This window comes from Mobula birostris, chromosome 16, assembly GCF_030028105.1.
Source record: "Mobula birostris isolate sMobBir1 chromosome 16, sMobBir1.hap1, whole genome shotgun sequence".
Classification (NCBI taxonomy): Eukaryota; Metazoa; Chordata; class Chondrichthyes; order Myliobatiformes; family Myliobatidae; genus Mobula; species Mobula birostris.
Genome location: NC_092385.1, coordinates 61,880,156 through 61,900,699, shown reverse-complemented (window position 1 = coordinate 61,900,699; position 20,544 = coordinate 61,880,156). Strand labels below are relative to the sequence as shown.

General features: G+C 41.3%; 1 protein-coding gene across 4 annotated transcripts in view; it reads left to right on the top strand.

The window, feature by feature from the left end:
• Positions 1-20,544, top strand: part of ip6k1 (inositol hexakisphosphate kinase 1) — a 109,796-nt gene that overhangs the window by 57,714 nt on the left and 31,538 nt on the right. For 2 of the 4 annotated variants that reach the window (XM_072280729.1, XM_072280730.1), the window contains one exon: positions 7,471-7,675. The exons of 1 other annotated variant lie outside the window; for it this stretch is intronic. In XM_072280729.1, the coding sequence (XP_072136830.1) occupies positions 7,471-7,675 (205 nt within the window). Of the gene's footprint in view, positions 1-7,470; positions 7,676-18,907; positions 18,980-20,544 lie in introns of those variants that run through there. One more of the 4 variants, XM_072280732.1, reaches the window with a different exon arrangement.

Genomic DNA, 20,544 nt, shown 5'->3' with positions numbered 1-20,544 from the left:
AATTCATCTGCCGTTTCCTTGTTCCTCATTACTACTTCTCCAACATTGTTTTCAATGGTCTGATATCCACTCTCGCCTCTTTTACATTTTATCTGAAGAAACTTTTGGTATCTTTAATATTATTGGCCGGCTTTCACATTGCATCTTTACCTTAATGACTTTTTAAATTGTCTACTGTTGGTTTTTAATAGCTTCCCAATCCTCTAACTTCCCAATAATTTTTGCTCTATTATTTCCCCTTTCTTTGTCTTTTATGTTGGCTTGGAATTTTCTTGTTTGCCACTGTTGTGTCATCTTTCCTTTAGAAACATCTTCCTCTTTAGGATGTTTATATCCTTTGCCTTCTGAATTTCTTCCAGAAATTCCAACCATTGCTGCCCTGCTGTCATCCCTGCCAGTGTTCTTTTCCAATCAATTCTGGCCAACTCCTCTAACATAGCTCTGTAGTTCCCTTATCCACTGACTTTAGCTTCTTCTCAAATTTCAGGGTGAATTAGATCATGTTATGATCATTTACCCCAAGCATTCTTTTACCTTAAGTTCTCTAATCTATCAGGTTTATTGCACAACGCCCAATCCAGAATAGTTGGTCCCTTAGTTGGCTCAACCATGAGCTGCTCTAAAAAGCCATCCTGTAGGCACTCTAGAAATTCCCCTGCTTGTAATCCAGCACCATCATTATTTTCCCAATCTATCTGCACATTAAAATCCCCCATGACAATCATAACATTGCCCTTTAGATATGCATTTTCTATCCTCTGTTGTAATTTGTCGACCACATCCTTACTACTGTTTGGGAGTCTCTATACAACTCCCATCAGCATCTTTTTACCTTTGCAGTTCCTTAGCTCCATCCTCAATGATTCAACACCTTCTGACTATCTCACCTCTTTCTAATGATTTGATTTCATTTTTTACCAACAGAGCAAAGCCATTCCCTCTGCCTTCCTGCCTGTCCTTTTGATACAATGTGTATCCTTGGACATTAAGCTCCCAGCTATAATTTTCTTTCAGCCATGATTCAGTGATGCCTACAACATCATACATGCCAATCTCTAACAGTGCTGCAAGCTCATCTACCTTATTCCATATACTGCACACATTCAGTCTTGTATTCATCCTTTTCGATTTTGTCTACCTTTTATGTTGGAACTCATCTTGTTGACTGCAGTTTTGCCCTTTCAAAAGCCGCCTCTTACTGCACACTGTCCCTGTTTGTAAAGCAGCTACCTCTTCAGCTGTAGCTCTTCAGTTCCCATTCCTCTGCCAAATTAGTTTAACACCCCCCCCCCAATAACTCTAACCAAGGATATTGGAACCCCCTCTTGTCTAATCTGTATCTTTTGTGCAAGTTGTACCTTCCCCAGAAGAGACCCCAATGATCCATAAATCTGTACCCCTGTACTAGGTCCTCAGCCATGCATTCACCTGCCAAATCATTCTATTCCTACCCTCACTGGCACGTGGCACAGGCAGCAATCCAGAGATTACTATTCTGGAGGTCCTGTTTCTTGGCTCTCTACCTACCTCCCTCAGATCTCTCTTCAGAACCTCCTTACCTTGTCTACCTATGTATGCCCTTGGTGCTAATATGCACCAAGACTTCTTGCTCACCCTCACCCTTGAGAATGCCATGGATCTGAGACATCCCTGATCCAGGAACCAGGTAGGCTACATACCATTCGGGTGTCTCTGTCGCACCCACAGATGCTCTCTGTTCCTCTAACTAGGGAATCTCCTATCAACACTGCAGTCCTCTTCACTTCTCTGCTGTCCTGAGCCACAGCACCAGACTCAGTGCCAGAGATTTATTGTGGATCCTCCTGGTAGGTCATGCCCCTCAACAGTGTCTGAAGTTATATATTTATTATTGAGGGGAACAGCCACAGGTGTACTCTGCACTGGCTGTGCAATTCCTTTCCTCCTCTTGACAGTCACTCAATTACCTGTCCCCTGCAATCTAGGGGGGACTACCTCCCTGTAGCTCCAGTCTTTCACCACCTCATTCTCCCGAAAGAGTCAAAGGTCACTGAGCTGCAGCGCCAATTCAGTGATACATTCTCTCAGGAGCTATAGCTCAGTGCACCTGGTACAGATGTGTTTATCTGGGAGACTGGAGGTCTCCTAGACTTCCCACATCCCCCACACAGTATAAAACACTGCCCTTGCAACCATTCACACTACACTACTGTGACCTATGAACAAATAAATACAGAGAGAGAGCGAGAGTAACTTACAAGACAATTTACCTCCCCCAGGCCTGATAGCCAAAGCCACTCTTAAGACTGGCACACTCAAAGGAAAGGCTGCTTCAAGACTGACTGCTCCACTTGCACGAATTATTTTTATTGGTCCTTTCTAATAAATCCCTCTTGCTGATGGTTATCTTGCACAAATGATCCAGCAGCTTCCTGTGCTTGGCCTTAGTGTGTTGCCATGTTGTCCTGTGCTTTACATCTGATGAAATGGGCTCATCATGACACAGCGACATTCCAATAATTTTGTCAAGAGCCTTTGCCAAAAACAGACTGCCAGAGGGTTGGATTCCTTCTCAGCCTTGGCACTGAGGTGCTTAGGATGAATTCTTCCTCTGTTTGTTAAGGTTAATGTAGAGGTCCAAGCAACGCACACAAAATGCTGGAGGAATTCAGCAGGCCAGGCAGCATCTGTGGAAAAGGGTAAAAGGTCGATATTTCTGGCCAAGATCCTTCACATGAAAGCCATGTTGGTAGGGTCTAATGAAGACACATTTAAAAAGGCTTTCAAAAGTGGAGGGAAATTATTGTGCTTTGCAATTTCGTCCTTGCAGGTAGATGATGAATAAATGCCTGAGGAGTCAGGCACTCAAGCCTGGCAAATGAAGGCAAAGACTTTGAAGATGCCCTTGTTAATGTATTAAGAGCAGAATTGCCCAATCAATGTGAGGGTGACCTTCTGTGACATCAAGGCAACATTTGGCAGTACGTCAATTGTGGAACAGATCATTTGGAAATGGGGGTCAGAAGCACACCATTGACTGGAGTTTTACCTAGCACAAGTTAAGGGTCACAGCAGTAGTTCAAGGGCAGTCCATATTTCAATATGATGTAGAAGGAAGCATCAAGTGGATGTGCAGGAGGGTTTAAACTAGTTTGGCAGGGGCAGCACCAGGTCAGGAAAGTGGAGGGGTTGAAAGGAAGGTAGATATCATGATCAGTTGAAACATGTAGGAACAAGACAATAGACACAATAGGATGGACAGGTGAAGTGTGTATATATTAGTAAGAGTATTATGGGTAAGGATGAACTTGGAACTTATGTCGGTGTATGGTACTATTATGTTGTGACCATAACAAAGACTTGGTGAAAGAGGGACAAGAATTCTAGTGTTTTGATGGTTTGGAAATGTTAGTGGAGGTAAGGGGGATGGGGTAGAGGAGAGTTGTGCTGTTAATCGGGGACAATAGCATGTCTGCACTTAGGGGGGACATTATGGGGGCTGGCTCATCCACTAAGAACTCAAAAATAAGAAAGGTATAATAATTCTGTGATTATACTACAGATCCCGCAATAGCCTCCAGGATATTGAAGTATGCAGGCAGGTTAGGGATAGGTGTAGTAACAACAGGGTTACTGTAGGGGTGACTTCAAATTTCCCCATGCAGGCTCAGTCCTCAATGCAAGAGGTTTAGAGAGCAGAATTTGTTAGGTCTATCCAGGATGGACAGACAGCATGGCTTTGTGCAGGGCAAGTTGTGTCTTACTAACTTGATTGATTATTTCTAGCAAGTGATGAAGGTAGATTGGGTCTACCTTGAGGTAGGTTCATCCAGAAGATTAAGATTTTTTTTAAGGTGATGTAAGGTGAATTGGCCGTTGTGGTGCAGAGTTGACTTCCTCTTAAAAGATGGGACTTATTCTGGCTAGATATTTGTGACTAGTCTTGTTCCCAGAGATCTGTACAAGAACCTCAGCTGTTCGTGATAAATATAAATGACCTGGATGAAAATGTAAGTGGGTGATCAGTAAGTTTACAGATAATATGAAGATCGGTGGTGTTGTGGATAGCACAGAAGACTGCCAAAAAAAAGCAGGATATAGATCAGTTGCAAATATGGGTGGAGAAATGGCAGATGGAGTTTAATCTGGTCAAACGTGTGGTGTTGCATTTTGGCAGAACAAATGTAAAGGGATAGTACACTATTAATGGCAGACTGTTAAAAATGTTGCTGTACCGAGCAATCTTGGGGTCCAAGTCCATAGCTCCCTGAAAGTAGAGAGTTAGGATGTGATGTTTCACCTGTATAAAACTCTCTAGGATGCATCTGTTATAGGAAGAATGTGGAGGTTTTGATTGTCCCGTTATAGGAAGAATGTGAAAATTTTGGAAGGATGCAGAAATGGTTTACCAGGATGCTGCCTAGATTAAATGGTATGTACTACTTGGGTTTTCTCTGGCGTGGTGGAGGCTGAGACAACAGCTGACAGTTATGATTATGATAAGCATAGATGGGGTAGATGGCTGCTATCTTTTTCCCAAAGTTGAAATGTTTTATAGCAGATGACATGCATTTAAGGTGAGAGAGAAAGAGAGAGTAAGACAACAGAAATGTGCAGGGCAATTTTTATTAAACTTGGAATTTGTTGCGTAGAGTGGTGGTGGAGACAAATATGATAGAGGTATTCACGAGTCTCTTAGAAAGGCACATGAATGTGCAAGAAATTGAAACTGTCCAGCTTATCACTGGCACCATCCTACACGCTATCAGGGGCATGTATACAGAAAGGTGCTGGAAAAGGGTCAGTAACATTATGAAGGATCCCATCTATCCTGCTTATGAACTGTTCCTCCCATTCCCATCAAGGAAGGGGCTACATAGCATCCATGCCAGAACCACCAGACTCAAAAATAGTTAATTTCCCCAGGCAGCAAGGCTGATCAACATCTCTACCCACAACTCACCCCTCCATACCTCAACCACCACTACTTTATCATTTCCTGTCAGTTACCTTGTGCACAGACACTCCTCTACCTACTGTACGTACAATCAATCTGTGTATGTAAGCTATCTTTGTGTGTGTGTGTGTGTGTGTATATATATATATATATATATATATATGTATGTATGTGTGGGTGTGTATGTTTATATATTATATGTATGTATTGTTTTTAATTGTGTTCTATATTGTGTTTTTGTTTTGTGCTGCATTGGATTCGGAGTAACAATTATTTTGTTCTTTGCACTTGTGTACAGGAAATGACATTAAACAATCTTGAATATCCCAAGTCTAGAAAAATGAGATCAGAGAAAATGTGATTGAATACTCTCCACTTACCTGGAAGAGTGCAGCTCCAATGATGCTTGTGAATGTGCTCATCATGGGGATGAAGTAACCTGCTTGATTGGCAAGCCATTAACAACATTTTCTGTGCTATCTCACTGGCTGTTCTATGTACCTTTTCTAAAATGTACTGCATAACATCCTTTTTCCAAAAATGCATTGCAGTTGAGCCACTTCCAACAAAAGGAGGACGTTACCTAATGGAAATGTGAGTATTTCCAAATGGTACAAAAGTAGAATGCTGGAAGAACTTAAGTCAAGCAACAGCTATGGAAGCAAAAATTTTAGCTGCTGTTTCAAGTTGAGGCCCTGCATCTGATCCTGATGCAGAGTTAGAGCCAGGAATGTCAATATGCAGGTGCTATTTCGCTTGTCAAGTTTCTGTAGAGTTCTGTTTTTGTTCTAGATTGCAGCATCTGCAATTGATTTTTGTCATCTCCACACGATACTATATCCTAACTTAGGAAGTTCTTTCATCATGGCAAAATCCTGTAGCAATCTTCCTTAATAAGCATATAGTACTAGTTTACCATAGGAATCAAAGCAATTCAAGGAGGCTGCTGTTCACATATGCGAATGTGTAGTACAAAAGGTATTGATCTTATCTAGAGCAATATGCTGCGTATTTATTATATCAGTCAGTATGGTGAAAATTCCGATTAGCACAGCTTTGCAGAATTCGTGCCAAGTTCTAGCCTCTTAATTTCCTTCCTGGTTTCGTAATTCATTACTGACTGCAGAGCTTCAAGACAGAATAAAAATAGTGGAAAGAATCAACATCACATGATGTTATCAGTTGTTTATACCCTTCCCCCCTCCCTCCCACCTGAACTAGTTGTTGACATTACTGTGCTGTTGATGAATGATTCTGGGAGTTAGGTGGATGAACTGAGACCGATAAAACTGTGACCTTTCCAGTCCAGACTCTGCCTGTGAATGCTAAAGCCTTGTATAAACTGTGGTATTAATAGCTCTCTTTATGCATGAGATTGATAATAACTGTAACTCTTCAGATCATGCAGCTGCCCATGACTGCATAGAGGCATTATCAGAAAATGTCAGGTGGTTCATGCCACACAATTGCCTTGCAATATCCGATAGCAGAGAGTAAACATGTCTCCTTGACATTCAAAAGCAAAACTGTTCAGTGCCCTCACTGAAAAGTCATCATTAGCCCGCCATCATAACTACTATAATGCTGTGTCATGTCTTAATTTCCTTGAAGTCTTTCCATTTCAAAACACTACTTAGAATAATAGCATGATTTATTTGCCTGGAAGATTGCAGCTCCAACAGCAAGGAATCTCAAAGTCATCCAAGCAAAGCAGCCAGTTTGATTGCCACCCCATGCACCATTCCGAGCTTTCATTTCCTCCACTCCACCCAGCCTTATCTACAGCTAGTGGCAAACACACCATGCAGACAAGTTATTCACCAAACATATTTTGACATTGATCTGCACAGAATCTCCTCTAACTTCCTCTAAGATTTATACAATCTTAATTTGAAATCTATTGTGAATTCCTAATTGTCACTAGATTAAAAGCTTGGCAATGCTTGACTATATTTAGCCGGCCGGTGCTGTTGTGGCATCAGTACCAGACTTTGAGATGAGTGGTTCTGGGTTCGAATGTGGCTGGCTCCTTGCACGCTTTCCATCCGTGCTGGGTTGTGCGTTAAGCTAGGAACTCTGCTGCCTACAAAAAAAACTGTCAAATGCTACAGAAATAGCAAAAGTGCCGCCCGAAGCGCCACAAGGCGCAAAAAGGAACAACAATCCTTGCCAATGGTTCAGGAAGTCAGATAGCTACTGTCTTTAGAGCAATTAGGACGCGTCTATAGATAATAAATCAAATAACCTGTTATTAATATAGGTTTATAGCAACTGCCCAATTTGAATCAGAATCAACTTTATCACTTGTATGATGTGAAATTTTTCTCTTTACAGGTGCTGATTGACCCAAGTGTTTTATAGCAATTTTTAAGTTTCAGATTTGAGATCACTATTTTGTGCTTTAGTAATGCAAGGACCATCTGATGTTGCAAATACATGCATGTACTTAATTTTCAATGAGTTTCTCAAGAAAATTAAGAAACAAAATTCACTTAAAGCAAATTTGCAAGTTTTCCAATGTTCTTCCTGTCTAGGTGTTGTTTCTGTGTGTTTCGAAGGAGGTCGTGATGGTTACATTAACTTAGTCGCATACCCATACATGGAAAGTGAAAATTTGGAGCAGGAAGAAGTTCAAGAGAGAGAACAACCTCGCAGGAAACATTCACGGAGAAGCCTTTATCGGTCAGCTAGTAGCAATGAACATCTGATCCAGATAGACAATTCTGACAGCGCAGAGAGGTAGGTGGAGTGGTTTCAGGATGTTTGAGTATGCTACTTTTGGATTGTGTTAGTGATCATATCAAGAGCCCAAACTCCATCAAAAGCTTTGCTCAGAGTGCTCCAAAATAAGCTCTAAAACTAATCTAAGGCCAGACCTGTACTTGTTATGTATTCATAGGTTGTGCTTCTGGTCTCAGTCAGATCACAGAGTAAGTTTGTCATGAGGCAATGCAAAAAGGTGACAGCAGGATTAATAGTGTCAATTTCAGTATCCCGTTGTATTTATGCAATGGATGTTGGGAAGAGCTTGGATTCTCAAAAGCCTGTCCTAGATTAAATACCATTAATCCAGAGTTGAGCAGTGAACTGACTAAGGGATGTGGAAGTATGCCAAGAGAGCAGCTGGATCCAGGCTGCATTTGAGTATCTCTATTATGTAAACCTTATCATATTTGGTTATTTAAATGCGTGATGTATCAACCTTCTGAAAGTTCAGGCTTAGAGATCTGACCAGGACTTATTTGAGGTTGTAACGAGCAGTATAGATTTGGAGCAAGTGGATGTGTGTATTTGAACTTTAGAAAGCCTTTAGTAAATATTGTGTATTAAATAAAGATTTAGGAATCATTTACAGACAGTAACGAAAGCAAGAATCACTTATGATCAATGCTTGGGAACCTTTAGTGAATAACACTATAATGGATTCTCTGGTCATTACTTCTCACACAAATTATCATAATGGTCTGTAAGAGTTTCTCAACTTTGATAAGGTGCTGCACATAAGGCCGTTTCACAAGATAAGAGCCCATGCTATTACAGGAAAGATACTAGAACTGACAGAAGATTGACTGACTGGTAGAAGACAGAATGGAAATAAAAGGGGACTTTTCTGGTTGGCTGCCCAGGTCTATGGGGGATTTCAATATGCAGATAGACTGGGAAAATCAGGTTGGTACTGGACCCCAAGAAAGGGAGTTTGTGGAATGCCTCAGAGATAGATTCTTAGAGCAGCTTGTATTAGAGCCTACCAGGGAAAAGGCAATTCTGGATTTAGTGTTGTGTAATGAGCCAGATTTGATAAGGGAACTCGAGGTAAGGGAGCCATTATGAGGTAGTAACCATAATATGATAAGTTTTAATCTACAATTTGAGAGGGAGAAGGGAAGATTGGAACTGTCAGTATTACAGTTGAACAAAGGGGACTATGGCCAAAGTTGACTGGAAAGATACCCTAGCAGGGATGACAGTGGAACAACAATGGCAGGTATTTCTGGGAATAATACAGAAGGTGCAGGATCAGTTCATTCCAAAGAGGAAGAAAGATTCTAAGGGGAGTAAGGGGCGACCGTGGATGACAAGGGAAGTCAAGGACAGTATAAAAATAAGGGAGAGGAAGTATAACATAGCAAGGATGAGTGGGAAGCCAGAGGGCTGGGAGACTTTTAAGGAGCAACAGAAGATAACTAAAAAGGTAATACAGGGGGAAAAATGAGGTACGAAGGTAAGCTAGCCAAGAATATAAAGGAAGATAGTAAAAGCTTCTTTAGGTATGTGAAGAGGAAAAAATTAGTTAAGACCAATGTTGGGCCCTTGAAGACAGAAACGGGTGAAATTATTTTGGGGAACAAGGAAATGGCAGACGAGCTGAACAGGTACTTTGGATCTGTCTTCACTAGGGAAGACACAAACAATCTCCCAGATGTAATAGTGGCCAGAGGACCTAGGGTAACAGAGGAACTGAAGGAAATTCACATCAGGCAGAAAATGGTGTTGGGTAAACTGATGGGACTTGTGTTTAAATCCCAAGGGCCTGATGGTCTGCATCCCAGGGTACTTAAGAAGGTGGCTGTAGAAATCGTGGGCGCATTGGTAATCATTTTCCAATGTTCTATAGTTTCAGGATCAGTTCCTGCGGATTGGAGGGTAGCTAATGTTATCCCACTTTAAGAAAGGAGGAAGGGAGAAAACAGGCAATTATAGACCAGTTAGTCGGACATCAGTGGTGGGGAAGATGCTGGAATCAATTATAAAAGATGAAATAGCGGCATATTTGGATAGCAGTGGCAGGATAGGTCGAGTCAGCATGGATTTACGAAGGGGAAATCATGCTTTGACTAATCTTCTGGAATTTTTTGAGAATGTAACTATGAAAATGGACAAAGGAAAGCCAGTAGATGTAGTGTACCTGGACTTTCAGAAATCCTTTGATAAGGTCCTACGTAAGAGATTAGTGGGCAAAATTAGAGCACATGGTATTGGGGGTAGGGTACTGACATGGATAGAAAATTGGTTGGCAGACAGGAAACAAAGAGTAGGGATTAACGGGTCCCTTTCAGAATGGCAGGCGGTGACTAGTGGGGTACCGCAAGGCTCGGTGCTGGGACCACAGCTATTTACAATATACATTAATGATTTAGATGAAGGGATTAAAAGTAACATTAACAAATTTGCAGATGACACAAAGCTGGGTGGCAGTGTGAAATGTAAGGAGGATGTTATGAGAATGCAGGGTGACTTGGACAGGTTAGGTGAGTGGGCAGATGCATAGCAGGTGCAGTTTAATGTGGATAAATGTGAGGTTATCCACTTTGGTGGCAAGAACAGGAAGGCAGATTACTTTCTGAATGGTGTCAAGTTAGGAAAAGGGGAAGTACAACGAGATCTAGGTGTCCTTGTTTATCAGTCACTGAAAGTAAGCATGCAAGTACAGCAGGTCGTGAAGAAAGCTAATGGCATGTTGGCCTTCATAACAAGGAGAGTTGAGTATAGGAGCAAAGAGGTCCTTCTGCAGTTGTGCAGGGCCCTGGGGAGACCACACCTGGAGTATTGTGTACAGTTTTGGTCTCCAAATTTGAGGAAGGATATTGAGGGAGTGCTGCGTACGTTCACGAGGTTAATTCCAGGGATGACGGGACTGTCATATGTTGAAAGATTGGAACAACTGGGGTTGTATACACTGGAATTTAGAAGGATGAGAGGGGATCTGATTGAAACATATAAGATTATTAAGGGATGAGACACGCTAGAGGCAGGAAACATGTTCCCGATGTTGGGGGAGTCCAGAACTAGAGGCCACAGTTTAAGAATAAGGGGTAGACAATTTGGAACGGAGCTGAGGAAAAACTTTTTCACACAGAGGGTTGTGGTTCTGTGGAATGCTCTGCCTCAGAAGGCAGTGGAGGCCTATTCTCTGGATTCTTTCAAGAAAGAGTTAGATAGAGCTTTTAAAGATAGCGGAGTGAAGGGATATGGGAAGAAGGCAGGAAAAGGGTACTGATTGTGGATGATCAGCCATGATCACAGTGAATGGTGGTGCTGGCTCAAAGGGTTGAATGGCCTACTCCTGCACCTATTGTCTATTGTCTAGTGGTGTTCTGCAGCGGTCTGTGTTGAGATTGCCTTTTTTCACGGAGTATAGGAGATGTTTGGATGACAGAATTGATGGTTTTGGGGCCAAGTTGCAGATGATACAAAGGAAAATGGAGGAGCAAATAGGGTTGAGGAAGCAGGGAGTCTGCTGAAGGACAGACAGATTGGAGGAATTGGCAAAGAAGTGGCAGATGGAATATTGTATAGGGAAGTGTATGGCCATGCACTTTAGTAGAAGAAATAAAGGCGTAGACTATTTTCTAAATGGAGAAAATTTAAAAATCAGAGGTGCAAAGGGACTTGTGAGTAATTGTGCAGGCTTCCCTCAAGGTCAATTTGCAGATTGAGTGGGTGGTAAGGAAGGCAAATGCAACGTTAGCAGTCATTTCAAGAGGACTAGAATGCAAGAACAAGGATGTAATACTGAGGCTTTATAAGGCATGGGTCAGACTGCACTTGGAGTATTGAGTGCAGTTTTGAGCCCCTTATCTGAGAAAAGATGTGCTGGCATTGGAGAGAGTTCAGAGGAGGTTCACGAGAATGATTCAGGGAATGAGAGGGTTAATGTATAAGAAGCATTAGATAGCACTGGGCCTTAATTCGCTGGATAAAGAATGGGGGTGGGGGGGAAATCTCATTGAAACCTATAGAATACCGAAAGGTTCGGATAGAGTGGATGTTGGGAGGATGTTCCTTATATTGAATGAGTATAGGACTTTAGGGCACAGCCTCAGACTAAAGGGGCATCCATTTAGAACAGATGAGGAGTTTCTTTAGCCAGAATCTGTGGAATTTATTGTGGAGGCCAAGTTAGAGTATATTTAAAGTAGAGGTTGATAAGTTCTTGATCAGTCAGGGTGTCAAAAGTTGCAGCAAGAATGCAGGAGATTGGGGTTGAGAGGGTTAATAAATCAGTCTTAATGGAATTGCAGAGTAGATTCGATGGGTTGGATGGCTTAGTTGTGCTCCTATGTCTTATGGTCTTATTATCTCTGCAGCCAATCCCTTTAACAATCTTGTATACAAATCATCAGGTCCAGGGGACTTGTCTATTTTTAGTTTCATTAATTTATTTGTAGAGATGGATAAAGCATGGAAACAGGTCCTTTAGCCAATCAGTTCCACACTGATTACCAACCAACCACGCCAATCTTGCATTAGTCCTGTAAACTCACTCCTGCCCCCTCTCAATTAGATTCTGATTTTACTGTTCATCTACACACTAGGGATAATTTACAGTGACTAATTAACTTTAACCTGCAAACTGGCATGTTTTTGGGGTGAGGGAAGAAAGTGGAGCACCCAAAGAAAATCTACATGGTCATGAGAGCTTGTGCAAATTTTACATGGGGAGTACTTGAGGTCAAGATTGAGCCAGGTCTCTGGTGCTGTGAAGCAGAAGCTCTTTTAGCTGTACCACGGTGCCACCCACCACTTTCCTCTTGTAGAAATTTGTAGAGTATTTCCCATTAACTCTAGCCTCATACTTCAAGGGACCAATAACTATTCTTTATATACTCTTAGAAACTGTTGTCAGTATTTTGCATTTATTCTTACTCTCATGATCTAATTTCTCCGTTTATTATTTTTGATCATTTGTAGGAGCCTAGCATTTTTCCATTCTTCAGTCCTACCACTAATATTCAATATGTTGCAAGCTTTGTTTCTTCAGTTATGGATGGATTCTCCTCATGGAGTCTTTATTTCGGTGGATTGTAGCTGAGGATTCTTAAATGCCTGTTGCAGCTTATCTAACTTTTAATGTATTTTTTCTCAGTCAGCTTTAGCCAACTCTTACCCTAGTTGCCTTCGTTTCTTTTTAAACTGCACTGAAGCTCATTTTTGAGCAAGGCTCAAGTTAGGCCATAACATCGTAAGACACGAGCAGAACTAGGTCTTTATGTTTTTTTTCCTGAGTGAATGTGCTTCTTTGCTTGCTATTTTGAATCGTGTTACTCGCTATTTTAAATCGTGTTACTCACTATTTTGAATGTTTTGCACCTTGGTCCCAGAGGAACACTGTCTCGTTTAGCTGTATCTATGTATGGTTTGGATGATAATTAAACTTGATTTGATTTTGATTTGGTTTGGCCCATCTAGTCTGCTCCACCATTCCACCACAGCTGATTTATTATCTGTATCAACCCCATTCTTGTGTCTTCTTCCTATAACCTTTGATGCCCTGATTAATCAAGAACCTATCATTCTCCTGAAATGTGTGCAATGACTTGGCCTACACAGCAGTCTGTGGCATGAATTGCAGAGATTTATCATCCTCTGACTAAAGAAATTTTTTATCATCTGTTTTACATGGGCGTCACTCAATTCTGAGGGTATGCCCTCTGGTCCTAGACACCCCTACTATAGGAAACATTCTCTCCACATCCATTCTATATATGTCTTTCAATATTTGATAGGTTTCAATGAGATCTCTTCTCCCCCCCCCCCCCACCTTGCTAAACTCCAGTGAGTACAGACCCATAACCATCCAATGGTCCTCATGTGTTAGCTCTTCCATTCCTGGGATCATTCTCATGATCCTCCTCTGGACCCTCTCCAATGCCAGCACATCTTTTGGTAGATAAACGGGCCCAAAACAGTTGTCAATACTCTGCTCTATGACCAACGCCTTACATCCTTGCTTTTATATTCTAGTCCTTTTGAAATGAATGCTCACATTGCATTTGCCTTTCTTTCCACCTGCAAGTTAACCTTTAGGGAATCCTGCATGTGAACTCCTAAGTCTCTTTGCACCTCTGATTTTTGAATATTCTCCCCATTTAGAAAAGAGTCAATGCCTTTATTCCTTCTGGCAAAGTGCATGACCATACACTTCCCTACACTATATTCTATCTGCCATATCTTTACCCATTTCCCCCAATCTGTGCAATTCCTTCTGCAGACACCCAGATTCCTCAACACTACCTGCCCCTTCACCTTATTCATATCTTCTGCAAACTTGGCATCAATTACTTCATCCAAATCATTGACATATAATGTGAAAAGAAGCAGTCCTAGCACTAACCCCTCGGGCACACCACTAGTTACTGGCAGCTAACCTGAAAAGCCCCCTTTATTCCCACTCTTGGCCTCCTGCCAGTTAGTTAGCCTTCTATCCATGTTAGTACCTTTCCTGTAATACCCCATGGGTTCTTATCTTGTTAAGCAGCCTCATGTGCTGCACTTTATTAAAGTCTTTCTGAAAATCCATATAAACAGCATCCACTGACCTTTCTTTATCTCTGTTATTTCCTTAAAAAATTCCAACAGATTTGTCAGGCAAGATTACCCCTTTTTAAAGCCATGCTGACTTTGGCCTATTTTATCATGTGCCTCCAAGTACTCCAAAACCTCATCCTTAATAATAGATTTAATTTCTTTCCAACCTCTAAGGTTAGGCTAACTGGCCTATAATTTCCTTTCTTCTACCTTCCTCCCTTCTTAAAGAGTGAAGTGACATTTGTAATTTTTTGTCCCCTGGAACCATTCCTGAATCTAGTGATTCTTGCAAGATTATTTACTAATGCTTCCACAGTCTCTTCAGCTACTTTTTTCCGAACCCAAGGGTGTAGTCCATCTGGTCCAGGTGATTTACCTACCTTCCTTCAGACTTTTCAGCTTCCCAAGCACTACCTTCTTGATGATAGCAGTGACATTCACTTCTATCTACTGATACACTTGTATTTCTGGCATTCTGCTTTTGTCCTCCAGAGTGTAGGCTGATGCCAAATACTTAATCAGCTTGTCTGCCATTTCTTTGTCCCCATTACCACCTCTTCAGCATCATTTTCCCTTGGTCTGTGATCCACTGTCTTTCGCTGTTTATATATCTGAAAAATTGTTTTGTACCTTTTATGGTATTGACTAGCTTGACTAGTCGACATAGTAGTAGTAGCTTACCTTCATATTTCATCTTTTTTTCTCTATGGTTTTTTTTTAAGTTGCCTTCTGTTAGTCTGTAAAAGCTCCCCACTCCTCCACTTTCCCACTAATTTTTACTATATTAGGTGTCCTCTATTTAGCTTTTGTGGCAGCCATGGTTGCCTCATCCTCCCTTTATTTTACTGCACCTTCTGAATTTCCCCAGAGACGCCATGTAATCCAGAATTGCTGTTCTGATAGTGGGCTCAAGCACAAGTTGCTCTAAAGAGCAATCTCATAGGCGTTCTAAATTCCCTCTCTTGGAATCCAGCACCAACCTAATTTTTCTAAACTATCTACGTAGTGAAATCCCCTATGATTATCATTATATTGCCCTTTTTACATGCCTTTTTCTATCTATCCATTGTAATTTGTAGCCCACATCCTGGCTATTGGTTAAAGACCTGAATCATTTTTACCTTTGCAGTTTCTCAACTTTACTCACAAGGCTTCTACATCTTTAGAACCTACAGTGCCTATAAGAGGTATTCACCTCCCCCCCCCTCAAGTTTTCATGTTTTATTGTTTTATAACATTGAGTCACAGTGGATTTAATTTAGCTTTTGTAACACTGATCAACAGAAAAAGACTCTTTCGTGTCAAAGTGAAAACAGGTCTCTACAAAGTTTGCCAGAAGGCATCTGGGAGACTCTGAAGTCAGCTGGAAGAAGGTTCTATGGCGTGATGAAACCAAAAATTGAGCTTTTTGGCCATTAGACTAAACACTATGTTTGGGGTAAGCCAAACAGTGCACACCATCAAAAACACACTATCCCTACTGTGAAGTATGATGGTGGATACATCATGCTGTGGGGATGCTTCAAGGCCCTGGAAAGCTTGTGAAGGTACAGGGTAAAAAAGAGAACTGCAACTTGGGAGAAGATTTGTTTTCCAACAAATGTGACCCCAAGCATAATTCAAAGCTGCACAGGAATGGCTTAAAACAAACAAAGTTAACATCCTGGAGTGGCCAATTCAGAGTCCAGACTTCAATCCAATTGAGAATTTGTGGCTGGACTTGAAAAGGACTGTTCACTCACGATCCCCCATGCAATCTGACAGAGCTTGAGCAGCTTTGTAAAGAAGAATGGGGAAAAATTGCAGTGTCCAGATTTGCAAACCTGATAGAGATCTATCCACACAGACTCAAGGCTGTAATTGCCTCAAAAGGCACATCTACTAAATACTGACTTGGAGGGGGTGAATGCTTGTGGTGTCGATTATTTTGTGTTTTATATTTGTAACTAATGTCACCTTTTTAAGTATTTGGTTTCATTTTTTATCAACAGAGCCACACCATCCCCTCTGCCTACCTGCCTGTCCTTTTAATACTAGAATATAAAAAGCAAAGATGTAATGTTGAGACTTTATAAAGCAATGTTGAAGCCCCACTTGGAGTATCATGAGTAGTTATGGACCCTTTATCTTAGAAAGTATATGCTGAAAGTGGAGATGGTTCAAAGGAGGTTCACAGAATGATTAGAGGATTGAACTGCTTGTTATAGGAAGAGTATTTGATGGCTCTGGGCCTGTATTCACTAGAATTCAGAAGAATGAGGGGTGACCTAATGGAAACCTATTGAATAGTAAAAGGCCTTGATAGAGTCGATGTGGAACAGATGTTGCCTATGGTTGCTATGGATACAGCCTCAGAATAGAGGGGAGTCCTTTTAGAACAGTGATGAGGAGGAGTTACTTTAGCCAGAGAGTGGTGAATCTGTGGAATTTGTTGCCACAGGCAGCTGTGGAGGCTAAATCTGTATATTTAAGGCAGAGGTTGATAGATTCTTGATTGGTGATGACATGAATGGATACATGGGGGGCGGTGGGAGACAGGAGATTGGAGCTGAGAGAAATGATGGATCAGCCACAATGAAATGGTGAAGCAGTCTTGATGGGCCAAATTTCCTAATTCTGCTCCTATATCTTATGGTCTTAATACAATGTGTATCCTTGGATGTTAAGCTCCCAACTATGATCTTCTTTCAGCCACGACTCACTGATGCCCACAACATGATATTTACCAATCTCTAACTGCACTACAAGATAATCTGCCTTATTCCATTTACTGCATGCATTCAAATATAACTCTTCTGGTCCTGTATTCATCGCTCTTTTAGATTTTGTCCCCCTGTTACGCTGCAACTTGTACCACTGACTGCAATTTTCCCCTATCATCTGCCTGTCCTTCCTCACAGTTTCACCACATACTGCATCTTGTTGTATACCAACTACCTCAATCTCAGCCCTATCACTCCAGTTCCCATATCCATGCCAAATTAGTTTAAATCCTCCCTAACTGTGCTAGAATACTGATCCCCTCTGGTTCAGGTATAATCCATCCTCTATATACAGGTCATAGTTTCCCCTGAAGGGATCTCAGTGATGCAGAAATCTGAAACCCTGCCCCCTGCACCAATATTTCAGCCATGCATTTATCTGCCAAATCATATTCACTGGCACTTAGCACAGGCAATAATCTAGAGATGACTACTCTTTTGCTTTTAGGTAGCTTTTTGGTTTTCTACCTAAATCCCTATATTATCTCTTCAGTACCTCCTCCCTTTTCCTACCTATGTCATTAGAACCAATATGTACCATGACTTCTAGCTGTTCACCCTCCCCCCCTCCCACCCCTTTAGAATATCTTAGACCCAATCAAGTCATCCCTGACCTTGGCACCTGGGGAACAATGTACCCTCTAGGTGTCTCTTTCTCATCCACAGAATTTCTTCCCTGTGCTCCTTTAATTATGGAATCTCCTATCTCCTATCACTATTGCACTCTCCTTCTCTCCCCTTCCCTTTTGAGCCACAGAGCCAGACTCTGTTCCAGAGATCTGGTTGCTGCATCTTTCCCCAGTAGGTCATTAACCCACCCCCAACAGGGTCCAAAGTAGAATGCTTGTATGGCCTCAGTTGCTCAGCACTAGCTGCCTATTTCCTTATCCTCTTCTGTCAGTTACCCAAGTACCTGCCTCCTACAACTTGGGGGTGACTATCTCCTGTAGCTCCAATCTAATACCTCCTCAGCTTCCAGTATGAGCCGAAGGCTAGTGAGGTGCAGCACCAGTTCCTTAATGGTCTGTAAGGGACTGCAGCTTGATGTACGGTGCTGATTTAGTTATCAGGGAGACTGGAGGTCTCCCAGAGTTCCTACATTTCATACAAAAAAGCATATTACTACCTTCATTCTCAGTACACTAGCTGCGTACTAACAAAAACCTTTGTAGAAGTTTATTTAACCTCTGCCTGTGCTTGCCCAAGCTTGTTCTCACCCAAGTCTGTTGGGCAAAAGCTGAACCACTCTAACACTATCCGCTCACACAATGGCCGGCCCACAATTACAGCCTGCTGAAAAAGAGTTTTTAAAAAAAAAGCACCTCATGCTCTGTCAACAACGAACGCTGATTACAGCTTACCAAAAAAGTTGTCTCTCAAATAAATGTTTTTATGGGGAGGGGGGAGAACAAAAATTTCTAAACAATCTGATTCTGCTTTTGTGTTCTGGGAAAAATTGGTCTATATCTCTGAACCTGATCTTGTGGAGGCAGCTGAATTCACATGCAGTGCAAACAGTAATACCCTTAAGAACAAACTGCATGGAGAGGTTTAAGGGAAAGCAGTTCCTTGCTAATAATGATGACTGAAATTGATTTATAGAGCTCATTGCCATCTCCAAGAACTCTGCATCTTGAATGTGAAGATGATGCAACATTAAGCATTTTCCCAGATTCAGTTGTTGCCAAATGCTTTACATGCTTGTTTGACTCTCTGCTATGTTTAGTTCCAACCTTTAAATAGCTGTCTTCTAATTTGTCATTGTTTATCGTCACCAATTTTGCAACTTACCTGTAGTGAATGCTATTTCATGAATCACTTTTGTCCCATTGATTTCTTTCAGTCCCGTTGTACTCCCAAAGTCCCTTTCTAACAAAAAGAAAAATGATTAATATAAAGCAGGCATTGTGCTGGGTCAGACCTCAAACAAGAATGTTTTTGTGGAAGATAACTCCCTCATTACTGAGTTCAGGTAACAGAAATTTACCCTTGGGGAATTCACAAATCACTATCAAAAAACTTGGGTACACATTTAAAGTATTGCTCCTACAAAATTAATTAGGGGAGGAAAAAGAAGTAAATAATTCTTTTTTTAATTTGCATTTCGTGATGCAAGTGCAGATGGCATAACTTCTATTACAGAAAGTGGCAATATGGACAGTTTTCTAGAGTGTAACATGGGGTTGCTATATTTAGTTTCTTTTCATATTTGTAAAATACATTTTTAATACTGATTTTAATAGCTACATAAAATGTGAAAGCGATTTTGTTACATTGCCGAGAGATTCACAAAACTGTTATTTTTTAGTTTATAACAAAACGTTTTTAGCTAGGCAGCAGTAACATTGTTGAATATGATAGGCTTGCACTTCAGTTTGAATCATTGCCAGTTGGGGCGCCAAGGTAGCATAGTGATTAGTGCGACGCTATTACAGCTCGGGGTGTCAGAGTTCAGAATTCCATTTCCAGCGTCCTCTGTAAGAAAGTTTGTACCTTCTTCCCGTTTGCTCGTGGTTTTTCTCCAGGTGATCCAGTTTCCTCCAAAGACATACAGGTTAAGTAGGTTAATTGATCATTGTAAATTGTTCTGTATATTCCAAAATCTGAAAAAATTTGAAACACTTCTGGCCCCAAGCATTTACAATAGGAATACTCAACCGATAGTATATCCAGTTCTGTTTGCTTGACTATAGGGAAGACATGATTGCCCTAGAGAGGGTGCAGAAGAGATTCGCCAGCATGTTGCATGGTTAAGCAGGGCTTGCTTTAGAGCCGAGGAGGTTGAGGGGAACCTGAGGTACACAAAATTGAGGGGCATAGATGGGATGGAAACACTAACTTGAGTGTTTTTGCATCCATTACCCTAACATTGATTCTCTCTCCCATTGGTACACTGGCTGAAGTACACCATTTATAAAATGCCACTAGATGCCTAGGCTAATTCAGCTGTACGTTCCAAACCCAAACTATTTTCAGCAAGAAGACAAGCACAGCAGTTCCATGGGAGCATAAACAATCTCCACACTTTGCTATATCATAAACAATCCCAACTTGGTAAAATATAAATATTCTTTCATTCTCATTGGGTCTAATCTTGGAAGTAGCTGCATAACAAAAACAAGATACCAGAAGGACTTGAGCTGTTCAAGGTGTTTCACCACTACCTTACCAAGAGCATTTTGGATAGCAGCAAAAGTTGGTCTTGCCAGTGATGCTCATATCCCAAACTGAATTTTTAAAAGTGTGGAAAAAGTATCTAGGGTACAGTATTGATGTATGTAGATAGGTCATTAAAGGACACAAGTATAAGTTTAACAGCACAGAGGGACATTGTGGTAAAATGGTGGAGGCTATCAGGCTATATGTACCAAGCTGCATTACTGTCACTATGATATAGTAGGGTACAGTGTGGATGCAGATTTGCCACCCAGACATAAGGTTCAGTCAAAGTCTGCCACTTACACTGGGATTACTTAGGTGATACTGTACTGGGTATAGGTGTGCCACTATACCACTGGTACACTTCTGATTTTGCTG